The following is a 19,568-nucleotide window of genomic DNA, read 5'->3' as shown; positions in this document are numbered from 1 at the left end:
AGTTACCAGCTGTCAGCTACGTAGAAAAGGATGCTGGTGTTATTTGTCTCTCAGAAACAGTTCATAACTTCCCTTCAACTCATTAATGTCACTTAAAAGGTAAACCTGTTTCTCCATCACCTGTTCAGCTCTGATGATTCAGTAAGGACATCTCCTGGTTTCATCTTCATGTTTCCCTCTCACCACATAACCAAACCGATATCATGACCAGCAGCTTTACAGCTGTGGCTCCAGCAAACATCAGCTGATACTAGAAATTAATATTAAATAAATTCTAACAACAGCTGATCAAGCTTAAACGTACTGCTGTTGTTTAACCTCCGCTGCTTTCTTCTTTCTGGCGCAAAGTGGGCGATAAACAAACAAGAGAGAAAAGCCGATCAGCTGATCATTGATCAGTTTCATGATTGAAATAACAACAGGGGAGAGAGGGGGAGAGAATGAGAGAAGAAGAGGCAGCTGCAGCATAAAGACACAGAATAAATCCAGCTTTGTGTCTTTTTCATTCTAGCTGAAGTGCGGGACAAATCACGTTCCTTTTCAGCTCAACACGAATATTTTCTCTGAATACGAGACGATTCCGTTTTTTAAGGAACAGTTGGAAACTAATTAACCTTAATAAACCTTAATAAAATAAAGTTCAACATCAGTAACATCATAGCACCCGCCCAGCTGTATATAAACTCCGTCATGCTAGCTAGTACGCAGTACGAGTTATTGTAACTGACTGTAAAAAGTCAGCACAACGAAAATAAACTCCACCTAAACTTGGTTTATATCTGACCCAGACAGACTGCAGGTCATAAGTTCTCACCTGAAGTTCAGTTCCCCTGACACTCGGACCGGCGGCCGCCTCGGGTCTCTCCTCCTCCTGCCTCACCTTTCTGTCATCCACCTGCCAGTGTGTTGCATCTGCTGGCCTTCACCACTTGCTAATGTTACTCAAGCTGTGAAAGCTCCGCAATAGCCACCACCAAACAATTGAGTTATTTTTACACATCTCCCAGCATCTGGCCAATCCACCACCTTTCAGTGTTTATACCGTTACGAAACAAAAAAAGAAAAAAGAAAAAAAAAAAACATCGGCCCACCGGGCAAATGCCCGGTATGCCCGATGGCCAGTCCAGCTATGGTTCACTGTAGTGGATCATCTGCCTCCTTTCCGCCCTCTCCCTCGCATCATCCTCTGTCACACCAACCCTCTGCTTGTCCTTATTCACTACATCCATGAATCTCCTCCTCCTTGATTTCTCTGCGAGGACTCCAACTTCCTCCCACAGTCTAAAGACATGCATAAAAAGTTAAGTGAACTGCAGTTTCTACATGGCTTTGGATAAATGGTTAAATCTGAGATTGATGGAGGGTCCAGATCAACAGAGTTTCTGTGTATCGCCTTTAGGTTTCAGTTTTTTCAGGCAGCCATTAAGAGACTAGGGTGGGTGGGTGGGTGTGTTAGGCTACTTAAGCTCCAAAGATGAGGGAACAGTGAGAAACCAGGAGGGGGCCGTAAACACACAGCAGGGGTGGAAAGGTGGGAGGCACACACAAATTTGCATCCCTACAGGCTGAGGTTTGTCCCTTTATTAGTGATAATGTACTAGATCTGTGGTGTCAAACACAAGGCCTGGGGGCCAGAATTAGCCTGACAAAGACCCCAATCTGGCCCACTGGACGACTTTGAAACGAGGGCACAGATTTTGGACTTTTAACTGTACTTTAAAGGTTTCACAGCGATTCCTACTGATACAGACCTCCCCCACTGCCATTCATACTACACCAAAGTAATTAAGTAACAGATAAACAAAAACAAGTAAATCACAGAAAGGTTCCTGTTTTTTCACTATCTTTTATAGTCATTTATTACAGTACATCCGAAGGGGGGAAAGGACATTTTCTGGGCAGCGAGCTACGAGAACTTTTTTCTGTAATTTTACGCATTTATTTATTTATGCTGACAGATTTCTTTCATTTGCCATGACACCATTTCTTTACCGAGTAGAAAAACTGAGGAATACTGTTGATATTCCACTGCTTTTTATATTAAAGGGGATTAAATATTTAGTTACACATTTTTACACTGACAGAAAGGGCAGTTTTCCAGTTTCAGCCCACATAAGGTCAAAGTTGGCTGTATGTGGCCCTCAATGTACTGCACTAGAGCCATGATGCCACTGTCACACTGCTGCTGTGGATATGATGATGTCTACATCATTATTAAACAATGAAAAAACACAAAACATAAACAGGGTTGCCAGGTCTGTGGTTTTCCACTGCATTGAGCTACTTTTAAAGTGTTACCTGTTATCTAAGTGTTTCCACAGGTTAGCTGTTTTGTCCGTTGGTTGGGAAAATTGGCATTAAAATTAGTAAATATTTGTTATTCATTAAAAAGAAGCTGATTATCCTCAGATCATAACGATTTAAACGCCCATGATCTCAAATGAAAACATGCCACCCATACACACACACACAACACAATTACACAGCATTATAGCGTGTCTCCTTTCACAGCTTAACAAATACTTTGCATATTAGTTGTCTTGAGAAGCATTTCTCTTACTGTTAGTCATGAGAAAAGCAGACAGGTAAGAGGTGAATCTCGCTGTACTGGAGTTTCCTGTTGTATTTAAAGGTAGTAAGGAGAGAAGAGACTCTTTAAACCCCGAGAGGTCACCACTGATGTCCCTAACCTTCACCCAGCACCATCACAATGTGTCATTTTTAGTCTTTTTAAATTATTTTGCCAAAGTTGTTGATAAATTTTGGCTATCAGGGCTCAAAAAAAGGTTCTGACACACATCAAAAACTTTTTAGGTTCATAAAACAGAGGCTCGGTGCTGTGGCAAGTTTGCTGTCACTTCTCTTTAACTACACAGGAACACAAATTATTACAGCAGCTCCTGGTGTTCAATATATTATGCAAATACAACATCATGTAAGTGATCTGATCAGGCCTGCACAGGAAGCCTTTTATGATGTCACAACCAGCCAGCACACCTGTGCAACCAAAGAAACAAGTTATTTGAAAGAGCGCTGTAACCTGCATCAGCTGATTAACAGTAAATGGAGGTGGACAAAATAACAGAAACATATGACCACGAACTACTTCTTCCAGAGCCTTTTTAAAGGTTTGAACAAAAGCTGAATATCAAGAGTGTTCATTTACTGTGTTTAATAAATAATCTGGCCACTGAGGATATGTTAAAATACATCACTGGTTTTAAAATGTGTCCTGGATCTATATGAAGCTATACAGGTGTGAACAACCAAGAAGCCTGGATTGTCCGAGAGACGCTTCACCGCGTATCCGCTCAGACTGCAAAATATGTTTCACTGTCTCTGGATCATTTTATGATTGACAGAAAGGATGGACTACATCCTGCTCCCTCCATCAGTCATCATATCTTTCCCTGTGTGTGTGATGTCAGGAATGAGTTCCTCAATTTAAAATGCCAATCATCTATAATATTATTAAAAAGTTTCCAAGAATTTGGCTGAAAGTCAGCATTGGATATTCCAGTTTTGGAAATGACGACATGGACACTTTAACACAGGTAAAAGCTCCATCATCCAAAGAAGAAGCCATGTGTGAGCATGATCCAAAAATGCTGCCGTCATCTCTGAAACAAAGCTCAGTAAAAAACAAACAAACAAAAAAAAAGATTGAAGCAACTGTTCTGTGGTCAGACGGATCAAAATCTGAAATTCTTTTTGGAAGACCAGATTAAAGTCTGGTTTTCAAAAGGCCTGTATCTCTGGTGATATTTAGGTGCATCAGTGCCTATTGAACCGGTAACTTTCATATCTGGAAAGGCACCATTAAACCTGAAACGTAACTACATGTCCTCATCCAGATGACATCTTTTTCAGGGAAGGCCTTGAAAACTTGAACAAGATGGTGCTAACTATATACTGCATCTATTACAGCAGCATGGCTTCATAGTAGAAGAGTCCGGGTGGTGAACTGACCTGCCTGCTGTCCAGACCTTTCACCATTTAGAGTATCATGAAATGAAAAACATGATAATGAAGACTGCTGGATTCATCCATCGGACAAGAATAGGTCAATGTTCCTCCCCAAAAGGTCCAGCAGCTGCTCTCCTCAGTTCTCAGACTGTTACATGTTGTTGTAAAAGAAGAGGGGATGCTACACAGCGATAAACAAGACCCTGTTCCAAGTTTTTTGAGACTTTTACCTCCCATGAAATTCAAAACAAAATAATATTTTCTCAGTCTAAACATTTGATATGTTTTCTGTGTCCTAGTGTCAATAAATTGCTGTGCTTTCCAGCTTTTTTTGCAGACTTGGGGGAGCATGATACAGGCTGTCGACTCCATTTCCCAGTTACACCTAGCTACGGCGACCGCATTTACACAATATGTACACAGTTAATTGAAGGAAAACACTCAACAGCTGGTAGAGCGCTCTCTGTTCATACTGATCAACCGTACAGCAGTGAGGAAGCCACAGAGGAAGACTAAAACAAACCTCACAACACACGGGTCTTTCTGATACAACAGTACCGAGTCTTCCCAGCTGCAGTGTAGGTTTTCCTTTATTATGACACACTACATGACATAAAAGGATCCACTTTCATGACTGAAAGTCATGAAACGGGACACAAACGGGACACACGGTCCCATTTGTGTCAGTGTGTAATCTACACCTGGTCTAATGATACGTCTACAACAAGAAATAAACAGGAAAATATTGCATGTGATCAAAGCAAAGCATGGTGGCATTTATCCAAGTTCACAAATGACTTTGTCATGCCGATCTCAACTGCTGGAAGAGTCCTTACAGTTCTTGAAGCAGGTTGTTTTCCTTTGCCGGGCCTATCTGAATGAATCTGGCACCTTCCTGGCTGCAGATCAACTCACATGGAGACCTATGACCTTGTAGAGTAATTAACTTAAACAGTAATGAATTGTGTAGCCAGCTTAGACACCTCGGAGACACTTGATAGACAAAATAGTGAATTGGGGGGTGGGGGTCTCTTTCAGCTCCCTGACTCTGATCTAATCACTCAGGAACACATTTAAAATAAACTAAAAACTTTACACACAGCTGAGCATCCTCCGAGATCAATGTGCAACATGCACACTCAAACTTGACTGTTGTTTTCACTTGTTACAGCAAATCCATGGTTATACCTCTCATAGGTTCATTTCGTTTAGCCTGAGATTCAGACGAATGTTAGTTTCTGTTTCAGTGATTCATGATAAACTGGTTTTTTGTCACGTCTCGAATCATTAAAATGTTCCCGACTGTGAAGATTTTTCATCTTTTAAGTTCTCCGACAAAAAAGATAAGAAGAGGAGAATAAGACTCTCATATTTAGCTGATATTTGTCTATATGTACCACAAATATCTGCTAAATAAGTGTGAATGTGACAGTGTGGTTAAAATAATGAACTCCTCCATTAGTCTCGTTATTCTGACTGCTGTGTTTGTGCATCTGCACAGTTAAAGTGTGCCTCTGTCTCTTTGTGTCGACAGTTTCTTGTATAACTGACCTTCACTCCTTCACACACACTTCCACACACACTCTCAATCGTTCACTCTTTCTTCTCGTCATTTTCGCCGTTTCACCGTTCCCACACCTTAAAGCGGAATGGAGAAGAGGTGGAGAAAGAGAGGACAGGAAAGCCCGAGACAGAGAATAAAAGGAGGGGTAAACCGGTTCAGCAGGTATACAGAGGCCTAACCCTAGGCTCTCTCCGGCTTGTTGTCACCGTTATTTCTCCAGCGCATGCGCGCTGCTGCCTGTTTCCTGCTTCTAAATGAGTACCTGTGCAGCTCTCTGACCCACCTCTATCGACACTTGTGTATGTGTGTGTGCGTGCGACCAGGAATATCTGCGTTTTTTCTCTCCCTCCCAGCCCCGCTCCCTCACCTAGTGACGCCACACTCCCGTTATTTCAGGGCGCTGTGGGCGATATCCGTCTGTACCTGACCTGGTAGCTCACCTGAGCGGACTCACCTGTCCCGACGCCGAAAAGACTTTTCTTTAGAGCTCGAAAACAAATCTGACTGAGAGGAAAGGTGTGCTGAAAGGAGGCGAAAAAGCGGGACGAGGCTTGCGAAACGAGAAGAAAGGTGCGAAGAGGAGGAAGAAGGAGAAGAGGGGACCGACCTTCCAGTTTTTCCTCTCGGTTTCCTGCTTTTTTTTTTTTTTTTTGGTCCCTTTTACCGTGACTTTACGTCGCCACAGCGGCTTTCCCTGCACACCGCTTTCTCTGAAAGGGACTTTGTGTTGACTGAGCATGCCGAGGGCCTTTCTGGTTAAAAAGGCGAACGTTTCGCCGGGAAAGCGGAACTGGAGTGAACTCCCCGATCATGAACGAGGGGACGTCTACATCCCAGGTGAGTCCACACTGCCGTGATGAGCCATTTTTGTTGTTGTTTTTAAAAAGGAAAGAAATGTTGGCGGTGGCGTGTACGGGCTCGTTTTGGGGCGCTTTTACGCAAGGATTTGTGGATTTTATTTTTATTTATTTTTTGTTTGTTTGTTTCTTTTTTGCGCGGTTTAGAATCCAGCGGGAATACCGGTGTGGCAGGTGGGGGGGAAGGGGGGTCCGGTGGTGATTGTAACGGGGCCACGGAATAACGGGAAACAGCAGCGGCCCGCCGTACTCGGAGAAAGTAGTTCCTGTTTTGTGGGGTCTCAGAGCTGTGCTCTTCTTACTTCAGATAACCTTTTACGTTAAACTTATTTCATTTCCATAAAAAGGTTAAAAATCCTTCCTCGTTTTTTGTTTTTTTGTTTTTGATGGTTCACATATAAACAATTTGAGTAGAGTGTCACAAAAGCAAACAGTGACAGGACTAATGCGTTCTTACACCAAGTCCAGTGTTGTGGCCTATAAACGATCGCAAAGGCCCGTTGTTTTTTTTGTTTTTTTCATATCGACCTTCAACCCCTGATTGTTCTTCCTTGTACAGCAAGGCACCGGCCTGACTTATGAAGCACAAATAACGACCTATTAATCGGCTTCTGATTAGTCATTCAGCACAGGCCAATTAATAAACACTTGAATTCAAATCTCTTCATTTTCTTAGTTTTAATTGATGAGATGATGTTTTGCACCTTTCATTTTTTATTTGTTTTTATTGTATCTACACGTGTTGGTCTCACCTTTTTTAAACAAACTGAACACATCAGCTTTCCTGACCCGCGCAATGATTTTGATACTTTATCACTGAGCTGGGTGTCCTAAGACTGAACTGACAAGTTTGATCCTTTGAATGTGTTACTTTACATTTAAATGACACGTTGAGGTCCCAAATGACTCCTTCTGCCCCCTCATCATCCCCCAGTTTTCGTGAAAACAATCCCCATTGTTGCCATCGGCGGAGTTTTTATTGTAAGACCCCGCCGGTATCAGATAACAAGTAACGGACTACACCCTAAACGTCTCTCTCGCTCTCCTTTCGCTCTTCTCCCTCCCCCTTCTCTCCCCCCCCCCGCCTCTCTCTCTCTCTCCCTGTGTGTCTGTGTGTCCTTTTCCTGTCCTCATCCCATCACCGTTAACTTTTAATCATTGACTTTTACATCCTCTTGGGGTGTTTGCAACCGGAACACTTGGATGAACTGAACCAGGATACGCTTCAAACTGTTTTTTCCCAAACAGGTTCAATAAAAAGAAAAGAGAAAAACTCACACTCACATAGGTTGTAACCACCCAAATAAAAGCGCGCGGGCATTTTGGGTTTGATTCAGGTCTTATGCTAAGCTTTTGGGAGCAACTTTGCGCAGTGAGAAGACCAAGAATTATTTCCCCTCTGCAGTTATTTCCACCTTCCCTTCCCCACTCACACACAAAGGGAATCTGCCGTATAATGTTTTTCTTCAGGTTATTTCTCAACACCCACGAACCAAAGAAACGTCGCAGAAAGCTTCAGCAGCTAGTTTTTCAGGAAAACTTTGAGACGAAACCTGAACGTCAGTGCGTAATTGTGTTTCGTACTGTTAACGCTTTGCCAAGCCCAGCAACGGTCTCAGCTAAATCTTCTGGTATGTGCCGTTACTTGATGTACCTGCCCGGCGTGTGTGAGAGACGCACGCACAAAAACCGAATAACACGCTGACACACTCAGATATGATAATTGTCTTCAGTAATCTGCGTGTTGAATAATTCTGTGACACGCCACGTGCCATAGCTTTGGACACTTTTCTGTGTGTGTGTGTGTGTGTGTGTGTGTGTGTGTGTGTGTGTGTGTGTGTGTGTGTGTGTGTGCGCGCGCGCGCAGGGGTTTATTTTTAGCTCATTATCCACAAACATGTGCCGGGGCCTGTTTCTGATGGGTCATCAGTCTGAAACCAACCTCTGTTTCGAGTCTGTTTTATCCCTCCTCCATCTTCCAGACACACAGAGAACCGCTGCGTGTGAAAAAGGCAACAGAGAAAAAATAGATTCCTAAATAGAAATTAAAAATATTTTGCCATTTCAATGTGCCCGTGGCTATTGAAATGAAAGCTAATTTAGACAATACGTCATAATAACTGCCTACGCAAATACTGCTGGTGTTTCAGCATCACTACCAAGTAGGTGTACTTTCTTCTTAACTTTCACATAAATAAAAAAAAATCCACTGAGTACCGCTGTTAACATGTGCAGGTCTTTGCTGCTTATGCGCTGATTCTGAACTTTTGGGCCGCTCGGTAGCAGTGTTGGAAATATTATTTATGTTTATTCCCTCCTTATACTGGTGGCAGAGAAAAGAAGCAAATCTCCACTATACATAAAAAGATGCTTAAAAATGTTTGGTCCCAGATGTAAGCACCAGATGGTTCACTGGACACAGCAGAAAATCAACTTGCATCTCATCAGTATCCGCCATGAAACTCATCAAACCCATCAAACATACAACGTTGATTTTAAGAGCAGTAGACGAGACATTTCTGTTCTTATTCAAATAAAAGATGTTATTGAAAATATATCGAAAGGTCATTTAATTCGTTTACATTTAGAAAGAAATGTAAAAAGTAAGAAAACGGAAGTAAAACTGAAAAAGAGGGGGGGAAATTAAAAACAGAAATGAAAAAATCTTCTCCTACACGCCACTTTTTCTATAATAATAATAATAATAATAATAACAATAATAATAATAAACCGTAAAATTAGCTTATAGCATACTTGTTTGGTTTTTTTTAAGTCTATGTATCATTATGCCTCTGTTACACTCAGAGGTCACATATAATCTAATTATTACTTTCCAAATGTATATAAACTTGCCTTCCATCTCTAAAGCTAAATAATATTTTTGAGGTTATATTAGAACACAAATAAGAGAATCATTGTCACTGTGCCACTGACAGAGCATCACCAAAAATTAGGTGGTGCTCAATAACAGAAAAAACTCGTCAACAGTTTAACTACAAACATAAAATAATTAAACATTGTCATTTATAAAACATTAATATAAAAAGTAAATACAACATTAAAGGAAACATGCATGTCTTATATGCAGAAAAAAACATGGTCTGTTGTGGTGGAGATCATGGTTAAAACACCAGCTGGTGCTGTTCCAGGAGATGCTACCGAGCTGATGACTTTCTAAAGTTTTGTGTTGTCTTCATTTTGTAGTTTTAGCAGACGTTAGTTTCACTTTTACACAGACTGGCTCATGTATGCACACACAAGAAAGACGTCGTGAAAAACGACTCGATGTGTTCCCCAGAATCTCAGAGCCGTCCAGGAGGAGCTGATGCCTTGTTATGTTTGGGGTTTGTTGCACTGCACCAATAGTTTCCACTATCTGCTCAGTGACTGCTCCAAGGTTAATGTTTATTGGATGGAAGGAAATGTAACGGACCCTATGGACAGCCTGCTGCTGCAGACAATACGCCTTAAGCAAACACACACACACACACACACACACACACACACACCCTCTGTTTGATCAAGTTATCTACTGATTGTTGACTCTTTCTCCCAGCTGAGCGATGTTAAATGAATACAAGGAAAATATTACAGAGCATTTAAAGCAGCACCACTCCTCCTTTACTTGCTCATGGAGTAGAAGCCTTGAGATATTTTAGCCCTCCACATTGCCCTTTAACTACCAAACACACATACACACACACATCTCATTCACTGGTAAGGGGTGGCAGGAGAGGTGAACAAACAATGCAAAATGAGATTAAATGTCCAGCCAGCAGCAGTCACCACAGAAACTATCACCACTCAGGAGTAATTAAGAAGGATTTGAAAACGCGGTAAAAAAGTACAGTGAAAATTTCTGATCATCTCGGCGGCTTTTAATCATAGGATTAGGCTCTCCGTGGCAGATAACACACGTTTTGTGTCACACACCAGAAAAAGGTTCAAAAAGCTGTAAACTTTGTAGATGAAACTAAATGTGGAGATCAAGTTCCTCATGGAGATAATTTGATTAACAGATTTGTTCATGAAATGTGAAATGCTAATGTTAAAAATGCGAGTCTTTCAGGCCTCTGAAGCAAGGACACAGCATTACACAGGTGATTTCATGGTAAAGGCATTTAGTGACTTAAAAACAAAAGAGCTCTCATTTTACAAGCCATAAAGTCTCTCTAAGAACTTTTATCATTAAGCCTCATTTATAGGAAAATGATTGGCACACAAGTTTGTTAATCATTATTGACTTTATAATGATCTATAAGCAATAAACTCAGACCATTGCCACTTCTTTCTTTGAAATGTGAGGCTTTACTACCTTTGTAAATGATTGTAAATATAAAATCTTTAGACTTTTAAGAGTTTATTGTTCAAGTTTATTCAACAGGAGCATTTTTAAAATGCTGTTTATACACCAAAAACATCAAAATAATAGTCCATTAACTGTTTAATTCATTGACATAATCATGAATGTTCCACAGCTGGAGAAGCTAGCTAGCTATAGACAGTGATTATGTCCAGCAAGATTTCATTTTTCCTTAAATTCCTCTAAGACCTCAGTCAAACAGGCTGGCAGATCAGTCCAACACCCCTTTGGAACTCCTGAATAATTAGTATTCCCACACTGGTTGCAAGAGGTTGCTGGGAAATAGCTTGTTATCAACATCCTGGTCACCAGTTGGCCACAACCTGGCAACTCGAGTTTACTAAGGAAAAATTTGTATTCCCTAAGTAGTCGATAGGTCTGTAGCAGAATGCCTGTAAGTTTCCATGTAAGATGCCAACTTGTCTGCAAACACTTGCCAACTGCTCACAGAGCAGTAGTGAAACTATGAAGACTGGAACAAACTGGAAATGGAGAAAATTCCTTTCAAAGTAAAACAGTTCTGCCTTTGACACATGTTGGTAGCAAACAGAGGGCGCAGCATTTACTCTGAATGTGACCGCTCTCCATTTTCAGTTTGCGCCACACTTTTTCAAGTTTCACAGGTTTCTTGGCGCGTAGTTGACAAGTGTTTCCAGACTAGTCCGGACTTGTTGCCCACCAAAGCAATCAAAGAGGTTGTTGATGCAGCAAAATCTTTACTACTGATTTTTATCTGGCAACAGCCAGGTACCTCCAGCAACTGGTCTCCTACCAGTCGGGGGATTGCCACAGCGACCTGTGGTTGCTGGGGATCACCTGCCTACCTGTCTCTAGACCAGGAGTGGGGGAATTCCAGGCCTCGAGGGCCGGTGTCCTGCAGGTTTTAGATGTGTCCTTGATCCAACACAGCTGATTTAAATGGCTAAATTACCTCCTCAACATGTCTTGAAGTTCTCCAGAGGCCTGGTAATGAACTAATAATTTGATTCAGGTGTGTTGACACAGGGTGATATCTAAAACCTGCAGGACACCAGCCCTTGAGGCCTGGAGTTCCCCACCCTTGCTCTAGACTTTTGTGACTGAGGCGTTACCAAAACACTAGAAAATGCTCAGTGAGGCCTCGTATTGATGGTCTGATGTCCAATGTGTTTCACAAAAGTTTCTTCTATAAATAAATCCGACTTTCAACTATGAGTTTCACCAAGTTGCCCTCTCATCTGTCACCTTTCAATGCGCATATTGAAATTCAGCTGTTTGTACAAATAACCTGCAGAGCTGGTTTTGAATGCATGATTGGAGGAGTCTCTTTCTGCGTGGAATGATCTCAGTGTGCGCCTTGGCTTCATCTATTTTAATCAGAATCGTAGGGAGAGCAGTGAGCTTAGTACTACAGCACTGAATGCGTTTGTTTAACCAAATAATGCTCAAATCTTTCACTGGGTTTATTTTGAGCCGTTGACCTGTTTGAGCCGTCACTGTAAACCCAACTCGGAGACCCACAGAGAGTCTCGACGAGTGATATGTCTTCACCAGTTGTGGCGTTGATGCTGCACAGAGCCGTCACTGTTTCTCTCAGCGTTCCGTTAATCCGGCTGCTTCACAGACCGGCTTTTATGTCTTCTCTTCATATAGCGCACTTCATTTGCATTTACATTTGGGTTTTATCTGATCGAGGCCCCAGCGGCACATTCAACTGATTCGTTGTCTCGGCTGAGCTGAGCCACGCCTGCCTTTGAGTGACACACACACACCTGCACGCCTCTCTGTGTTGTACTGTCAGTTGAATGGCTTGTCTCTGGTTCTTTCAGTGACGTTTTGTTGTGTTTTGCACAAATCATACACGCAGTTGGTTCAGCGCACGCACACACACACTCACACACACACACCCCTGCGGAGGTGGATTGTTTGAGGAAGGTACAAAGCTGGTGCTGCAAGACTGTCTGGTCAAACAAGTAATGTAATCTGTGTGTGTGTGTGTGTGTGTGTGTGTGTGTGTGGTGAGGGTGCAGAAGTCGTACTAAACAATAGGCAAAAACATGCGCACACCCACGCACACACACAAACACAAGTACACGCTCCTATTTAGCCGTGGTTCTTTGCTAATTGTGCAAATATAAAGCAGTGCAAGCCGACCGCCTGTTGTGAAATTCTGTACAGTGCAGTGAATTTGTCCTCATACATGACTCTCTGACCCTCTGATGCCCTTTTAAAGACATTTCTTGTCTTTTTTAACCTTTAGTTAAGCTCATAAGTTGTGTTTTGCAACAGTGGCAGAATAAAATAAAAATAAAACTTTCAGTTTCAGACTTTGGGTTATTATCTGTGCAAAAATGCATTTGCCTGTTTTTCTTTACAACTTAGTAAAAGTTCAGTAGAAGCACACAATGTGAGGTGTTTGGTTTTATTCATTTTCTCTTGTGTATTTACTGTTTACACTTGTGGATGCTCATATTAATCATGGTCAATAGTTGATATATGCACAAGTAATCTCTTTAAACACCCAGTTCAGGACAGTTTCGTTTTCTATTTGCGGCTCTGTATGATGTCACAGGAGCGCAGGCCTGGCTATGGCTTCCACCTGCTGCTCTCCTCTTCCGTTTTTGAGGGGCAGCCAATCAGAAGAAATCTGGCTTAAAGGGAGAGGATTTAAAATGTTTTCAGACAGAGAGTGAACAGAGGACGAGTCTAAATCTAAAAAAAGTTTCATTTCGAATTATTTACATTTAAATTTAAGAGACTTTCTGTATAGAAGAATAAAATATACAATCAAAGGCAAGTGGAATTAAATTTAACTGCTGTCTGTATGTCTCTAAAGGGGTTCAATTAATGTTAATGTAAGTAACAATATATCAATAATAAAATGACATGAATAAAAGAGACAAAAGATAATCTGAGGTAATTATTAAGCCAAGGAGAATCTGAAGTTTCTCCTTAGTTTTATTGCTAATTTCAGGTGAGTGCTGCTAAAAAGCCCCTGTAGTAATGTAACAATGCACACACAAGGGATCATTTAGAAGCTGAATCATCTGATATTTCCCTCAGGAAATTGTGGAAACCCAAAACTGAGCTTTAATATTAAAATTTAATTCCTCGGGCGGCTGTAAGCACAACTTCAACAATCTGTTGTTTCAAAGAAGGAAATCAAGAGATGACACTGAGTCTTCCTCTCTCTCTCTCTCCCCTCCCTCCAGTCTCCATCTTTCCTCCGTCCGTCCTGATGATGGAGGTGGAGGCCAGCCCCGCTGAGACGACGCAGACGACGACGCCCCTCTGTCTCACCAAATACTCTACCATTGACGCACAAACGCACCCGGAGCTGCCCTCCAGCACGGTGCTCGGCAGACCCCAGAGCCCGGCAGGTTTACCCAGCGGGAGGTCAGAGATCAAGAGGAGGCCGCAGGGCAGCTCCACGTACATCCGAGCCAAAATAAAGGTAAGAACTGAGAGGGACAGAGCACAGCACAACGTGGCAGATTTTTGTCTTACTGTACAATTTCTTAGACTGATTTATTATTATTTATGGATGCCATTGTGAATCATCTCTTTTTTTCCCCATCTCAGGTAACTACAGGCGAGTTACCCCCAGATCCAGCTCCCCTTGCTCTGGCTCTTCCTCTCATTCCCACTCCACAACCATTAGCTGCACTTAACACTGTGAGTCCTTCTGTGCCGACCCCACCTCCCCCAGAGCCGGTCTCAATGGTGACCAGATCCACGGGTCAAAGTCAAAGTGGGTCGACGGGAGCGTTCGTGTGCCAGGTGCATTTCCTGTTTTTTGTGTGTGTTATGATCGTAGAACCTGAAATACACATTTCAGCTTCATTATTTACTTTTGTAATGCCTCTCACGAAGATAAACACTGACTGTAAACTTGGCTAATGTTGGTACACAAGAAAAACGAAAGGTGGCTGAAGGTCGGCGAAGCATGGAAGCGCCCTGATCATCATTTTGCTTCATTTACAGGTCTGCCAGAAGACTTTCCAGTACCAGCGGATGTTGAACAGACACGTCAAGTGTCACAACGACACAAAGAGACACCTGTGCAGCTTCTGCGGCAAAGGCTTCAATGACACCTTCGACCTCAAAAGACACGTGCGCACGCATACAGGTAGCTGCTCACTTTGTGTGTTTAGACCATAAAACAAGTGTACAAAATGTACACCATTAAATTTTTCAAAAAACTTAATAGATGAATTGTTTTAAAATAAATCCAAACATATATTATATTAAATTTTGGCATATTCAGACCTCCGTACACACAGAGGTAACGGATGATGTTCCTTTCATTTTCCACACAGGCGTCCGTCCATACAAGTGCAACTTCTGCGACAAGGCCTTCACCCAGCGCTGCTCTCTGGAGTCTCACATGAAGAAGATCCACAGCATCACCCTGAAGTACGCCTACAAGGAGCGACGCAACAAGCTGTACGTGTGCGAGGAGTGCGGCCACACAGCGGCAACTCAGGATGCGCTGCTCATCCATCTCCACTCGCTTCACCCTGACAGCCCCCTGCTGAAGAGCAAGGCCGCGAGGAGAGTGGGAGGAAGAGACGGAGGGTCGGTTGGAGGATCCATTCCTGGTTCTCCGCAGGGAGCGGACGAAAGCGATGATACCACCGGATCGGCTGAGCAGTAAAGGGAGCAGATATAGAAGATACTCAGAAATGAACTCAGGGGGGATCGATGAAGGACTGTGTTGAATGAAGAGGTGACTGTTTGAGCCAGGATGCATAGCCATGGGAGAAAGAAAGCTACTGATTGCACTGTATAGGTGTGCATATTTACGTGTGTGTGTGTGTTTGGATTTGGGCATCTACTGTAAATAACTCAGTGGAATAATGCATTAAAGAAGATTAAGTCTGACTTTTACAAAAAGCTGTTGGGGTACTCTAGCTACTTTGCCTGGAGTAAAGTGCCAGAGCAGAGTAACATCAAACTTTTAAATAGAGGAAACCGTGTTTTGAAGTTGCTGCAGATCAAACTTGTTGCAACACACCCCGCTGGTACTCGCCTCTGCTGACCAGGAGTACTCACAAAAACACGGTGCCGTTTAGGTGGTCGTGTATCAGGCCTTTCCCATAGACTGTATAGTAAAGATGGACATGGCCACTTTTTTTCGTTTTGTTTTTTTTATTAAGTGTGTCCATAAAATGTTATGGTGAAGAAGAATTGAAAGTGTTTACTAAGATCTCAGAAAAATGAGAAATGTTTTTTTTGTTTTCATAGACTTCCGTGCATTCAGGCTTGTTTTGCAACCTGCTGGTCGTTTCAAAGACTGCAGGTGTCAGGGGTTTCACCAAATTCCAGCAACCTGATTTACGAGAAGACCGGTCCTAATGTTTTGGCTCATCTGTGGCATTTACATGTGGCATTTTGATCTGCATGAGAATCGCTATCATAGATAAGATATTTTTACACATTTGTTTTGCATGTGAATATTACCAGTGGGTTTATATGTACAGCAAGAAAATATGAAAATGTGCTTTTTAAAAAAAAAAAAACTTTATCCATTAAAGGGACTAATATATTACAAGGATTTGTTTGGTCACAATTTGTCCTTTACAATAAGCCACACTGCAGAGGCAAGCTAAATGAGGATTTGAGGTTAACTAAGTGACTTATAAGTAGCTGATTGCTGGTGCAATTGAAGGCCAAAGGAAGGGACTCCTGAAACATAAAAGTATAGTTACATAGTAATGAGGTTCTTGAGGTGTCTGTGAGTTTGAAAGCAGTACCCCTGGAAATGTTTAGTATAGAAAGTATATGTAAAATATATTGAAAAGCAGCTGTGATGAAGTAAAAGTAAATAAAGTAAGAAAGTAAAGCAAACTTTATTGGCTCTGAGGGGAAACCTGCCAGGGCCAAAAAGTATGTTGCTTTACATACAGAACACAAGGAGAAAATGAGACATTTAATCATGTTGTTAAAAACAGGAGCATAGCTCATAAAATATGTTACCACTATAGCCTGACAAGGCCAAGGCGTATTAACTCCTCACCAATAATCATGTTTGATTACAACTGGTAGTTTCTCTTTGTCAGCATAGAAAGGATTTGTTGGACAGCACTCTTTGGACTGACCAATGCTCATAACAATGGCAACGTCTAAGGAACCAAATGAGGATCTAAGAAGAAGAGTTATAGATTTACACACATTGGGAAAATCTCTTGGAGTCGTTTCTAAACAAATGCAGATTTAGAGATCATCAGTTCACTTTGCCGAGATCTGGAAGAAGAAGAAAGTTTTATGTTCAGACAAGACAAATATGGAGCTCTTTGCCCTCGCAGGTATGTTTATAGGTGTAAAGGTGAGGCTGTAAACCTAAGAACACTGTACCAGCTGTGAAGCATGGTAGTGGTGGTAGCATCATGATCTGGGGCTGTTTTGCTGCCAGTTGTACTGGTACGTACATGGGTGAAACTTGGACACAGTTGGGTATTCCAACAGGACTATGATCCCAAACACAGATTGAAACTGGTTTTAGAATGGATAAATTAAGCTAACATTAAGCCTGACCTCAACCCTACTGAAAATATGTAGACTTCGCTTAACAGCTGGGTCTGTCCCAGGAAACTTACCAATTGCGCCAAGAAAATTGATCAAATATCAAGCTAGCATTATGACAGAAGCTTGATATGGCTACCAAAAGCTTCTGGCTGAGGCACAACTTGCTAAGGGACATTTAACCAGAAATAAGTGGGGGTGTTTTGATCCTGCATTTATACTTTTATACCTGTGTCAATTAGAGAAAATTCAAAATAGATTGCAACTTGTGCACCCAATTGTTGTTTTTTAAAGTCATTTAAGATGCTGTATGCCGTAAAATCATTCCACCCTGGACAAAGAACAGTTTAAAGAAATCATTAAAAGCCCCAAATCACCACGACGTTCAGGCCCATGATGAGTGGATGTACATTTCTGACCACAGCCTTAGTTGTTATTACTGCTCCTGAGTTCTTGGTACAAATGACTGTTAAATCTTTAAGTCCATATTTCTACATAGGGCTGTGTGTTCAGTGTCATTATATCCGCTCAAATATAAAGCAGTAAAGCCGATCTGAAGTCTCATTGGTGGATTTTCTAGAGCTTCCTGTATAAATCCTCAAATAGCTTTGTTGTTCTGCCTTTCAGTCCACCCAGACCAACCCCTTTCTATTGCACTGCAACAGCTTTAGCAACGGCATTTCATTTCACACCACCGCCTTGTTTTGTTGCTGTTAGTCGCTAATTATGCTACCTTTCCCAACTGTTTGGCTGTGTGTGCGCTAGAGAGAGGTAGAGGCAGTGGTTGGGAGGGTGAGGTCGGATTCCTGATCTCTGTCCGGTCTTGTTGGAGGATTCCAGGAGACTGCTTCAGCCTCAGGATATGTGTAAAAAGACTCAGGTGACGACAAGATAACGGTCTTGGAAGTTAACTGAAACAGAAGTTTGAAAGTTGTACAGTTGTTCACACCTTCCCTTTTCACACATTGTTAATGAATAATATTCCACATAAGAGGACTATTGACATTTTCCTGTATGTATATTTTTATGTGCTTTCTAAGACTGTTGAATTGCTTAGGTTCATTAAAATTTAAAGATATTTGTGTTGACCTGAAGATTAATGCTGCTGACTTGTAGTAACTCCACATGGTTGACATTGTGGTTTTAGGCAATTTGTTCCTACCGCTTCTGTTTATATTGTGTTAGAAGTTATTTGTGTAAGAGGACGGGATGTAAAAAGAGCCTCTCATGGCACTCTTTAAACGCGAGTGTGAGCTTAGAGGTTAGTTTAGTTTGGTAAAGTTGAAATCTGGGCGAGCCTGAAAACCAGTCATAAATGGCTGTGTCCTTTGAGCCAACAGGTGGAACTACATTAAAAACAGACATTATTCTGCAGTGGAAATCACTCCAAAGCCTCAGAAAGACTTCTAAAATTATTTTCAGTGCAAATGCTTCAATGCTGAATCCACTGATCTAAGTTAAATGTTCCTTTTTAATATTCTTTTGGCTTTAAAGGTCATCACAGTCGATCATCTGCCTCCATCTTACTCAATCCCTGACCTCTTTAGGTATTTTCTCATTCTCCAGAATTGTTGAACAATCTGGTTAAAAACTCTCCTAGACATCTTCATACACCTACCTCTTCGTAGCTGCACCCACTTTGTCAGCATGTCCTGATTCACCAACTGTCCTCATCCGTCTCTCTCGCTCTCATTTTCTACATTAATCAGCTCCTCAAAGCACTCCTTGCATCTTCTCAGCACACTCTCTTCACTCGTTAGCACCTTTCCACCTCCATCCTTAATCACCCGAACATCCTGCACATCCTTTCCAGCACAATTTAGTAAGTACTAAGTAAATAAATAAATTTTATTTATATAGCACATTTCACAAATTTTGTTGCCTAGCCAGTCTATTCAGGACACGGTAAACTTTTTCTTTTGCCTATGCCACTTCTCTCTTTGCCGGACTTCTAGCCTCCAGTAATGAAAAGAAAAACAAACAACAACAAAAACCAAGATGGTGAAAATCTGCAGCAGTCTCTGACCCTGAGCTCATATATAAGTTGAAAACTATGCTGTGTTCTAATAAATCTGAAAATCTGAAAATCTTTTCTGGGAATCATGACATCATCCCGGCTAAAGAAGAGACGGATCATGTTACGTGTTATCAGTGAACAATTCAAATGCATCTGTGATGGTACGACAGTGCATTAGCGCTCCTATCAGGGGAATGTGCACTCGTCTGAAGTGCTGCACATTTTTGAGCATATGTGCTAATGTCTACATATCTTTATCAAAGGAGAGCTTTACATATTTCAGTAAGACAATATCAA

At 41.7% G+C, this 19,568-nt stretch overlaps 1 protein-coding gene across 1 annotated transcript; it reads left to right on the top strand.

The window, feature by feature from the left end:
- Positions 1 to 5,708: 5,708 nt before the first annotated feature.
- Positions 5,709 to 16,283, top strand: ovol1a (ovo-like zinc finger 1a). The gene is made up of 5 exons (XM_031757942.2): positions 5,709 to 6,367; positions 13,942 to 14,183; positions 14,312 to 14,509; positions 14,714 to 14,858; positions 15,049 to 16,283. Exons 1-5 carry the CDS (start codon positions 6,268 to 6,270, stop codon positions 15,384 to 15,386), a joined length of 1,023 nt encoding a protein of 340 aa, XP_031613802.1. The 5' UTR covers positions 5,709 to 6,267; the 3' UTR covers positions 15,387 to 16,283.
- The last annotated feature ends 3,285 nt before the right edge of the window (positions 16,284 to 19,568 follow it).

Source organism: Oreochromis aureus, linkage group 3, assembly GCF_013358895.1.
Source record: "Oreochromis aureus strain Israel breed Guangdong linkage group 3, ZZ_aureus, whole genome shotgun sequence".
Taxonomy (NCBI): Eukaryota; Metazoa; Chordata; class Actinopteri; order Cichliformes; family Cichlidae; genus Oreochromis; species Oreochromis aureus.
Note: the sequence above shows the minus strand (reverse complement) of the source record. Positions and strands in the feature narration are given on the sequence as shown.

Bases quoted from the DNA above. Each gene is read 5' to 3' on its own strand.
- ovol1a (XM_031757942.2), top strand. From the start codon at position 6,268: ATGCCGAGGGCCTTTCTGGTTAAAAAGGCGAACGTTTCGCCGGGAAAG. The intron at 14,510-14,713 runs GTGCATTTCCTG...CTTCATTTACAG, and splicing joins CGGGAGCGTTCGTGTGCCAG to GTCTGCCAGAAGACTTTCCA. The intron at 14,859-15,048 runs GTAGCTGCTCAC...TTTTCCACACAG, and splicing joins ACACGTGCGCACGCATACAG to GCGTCCGTCCATACAAGTGC.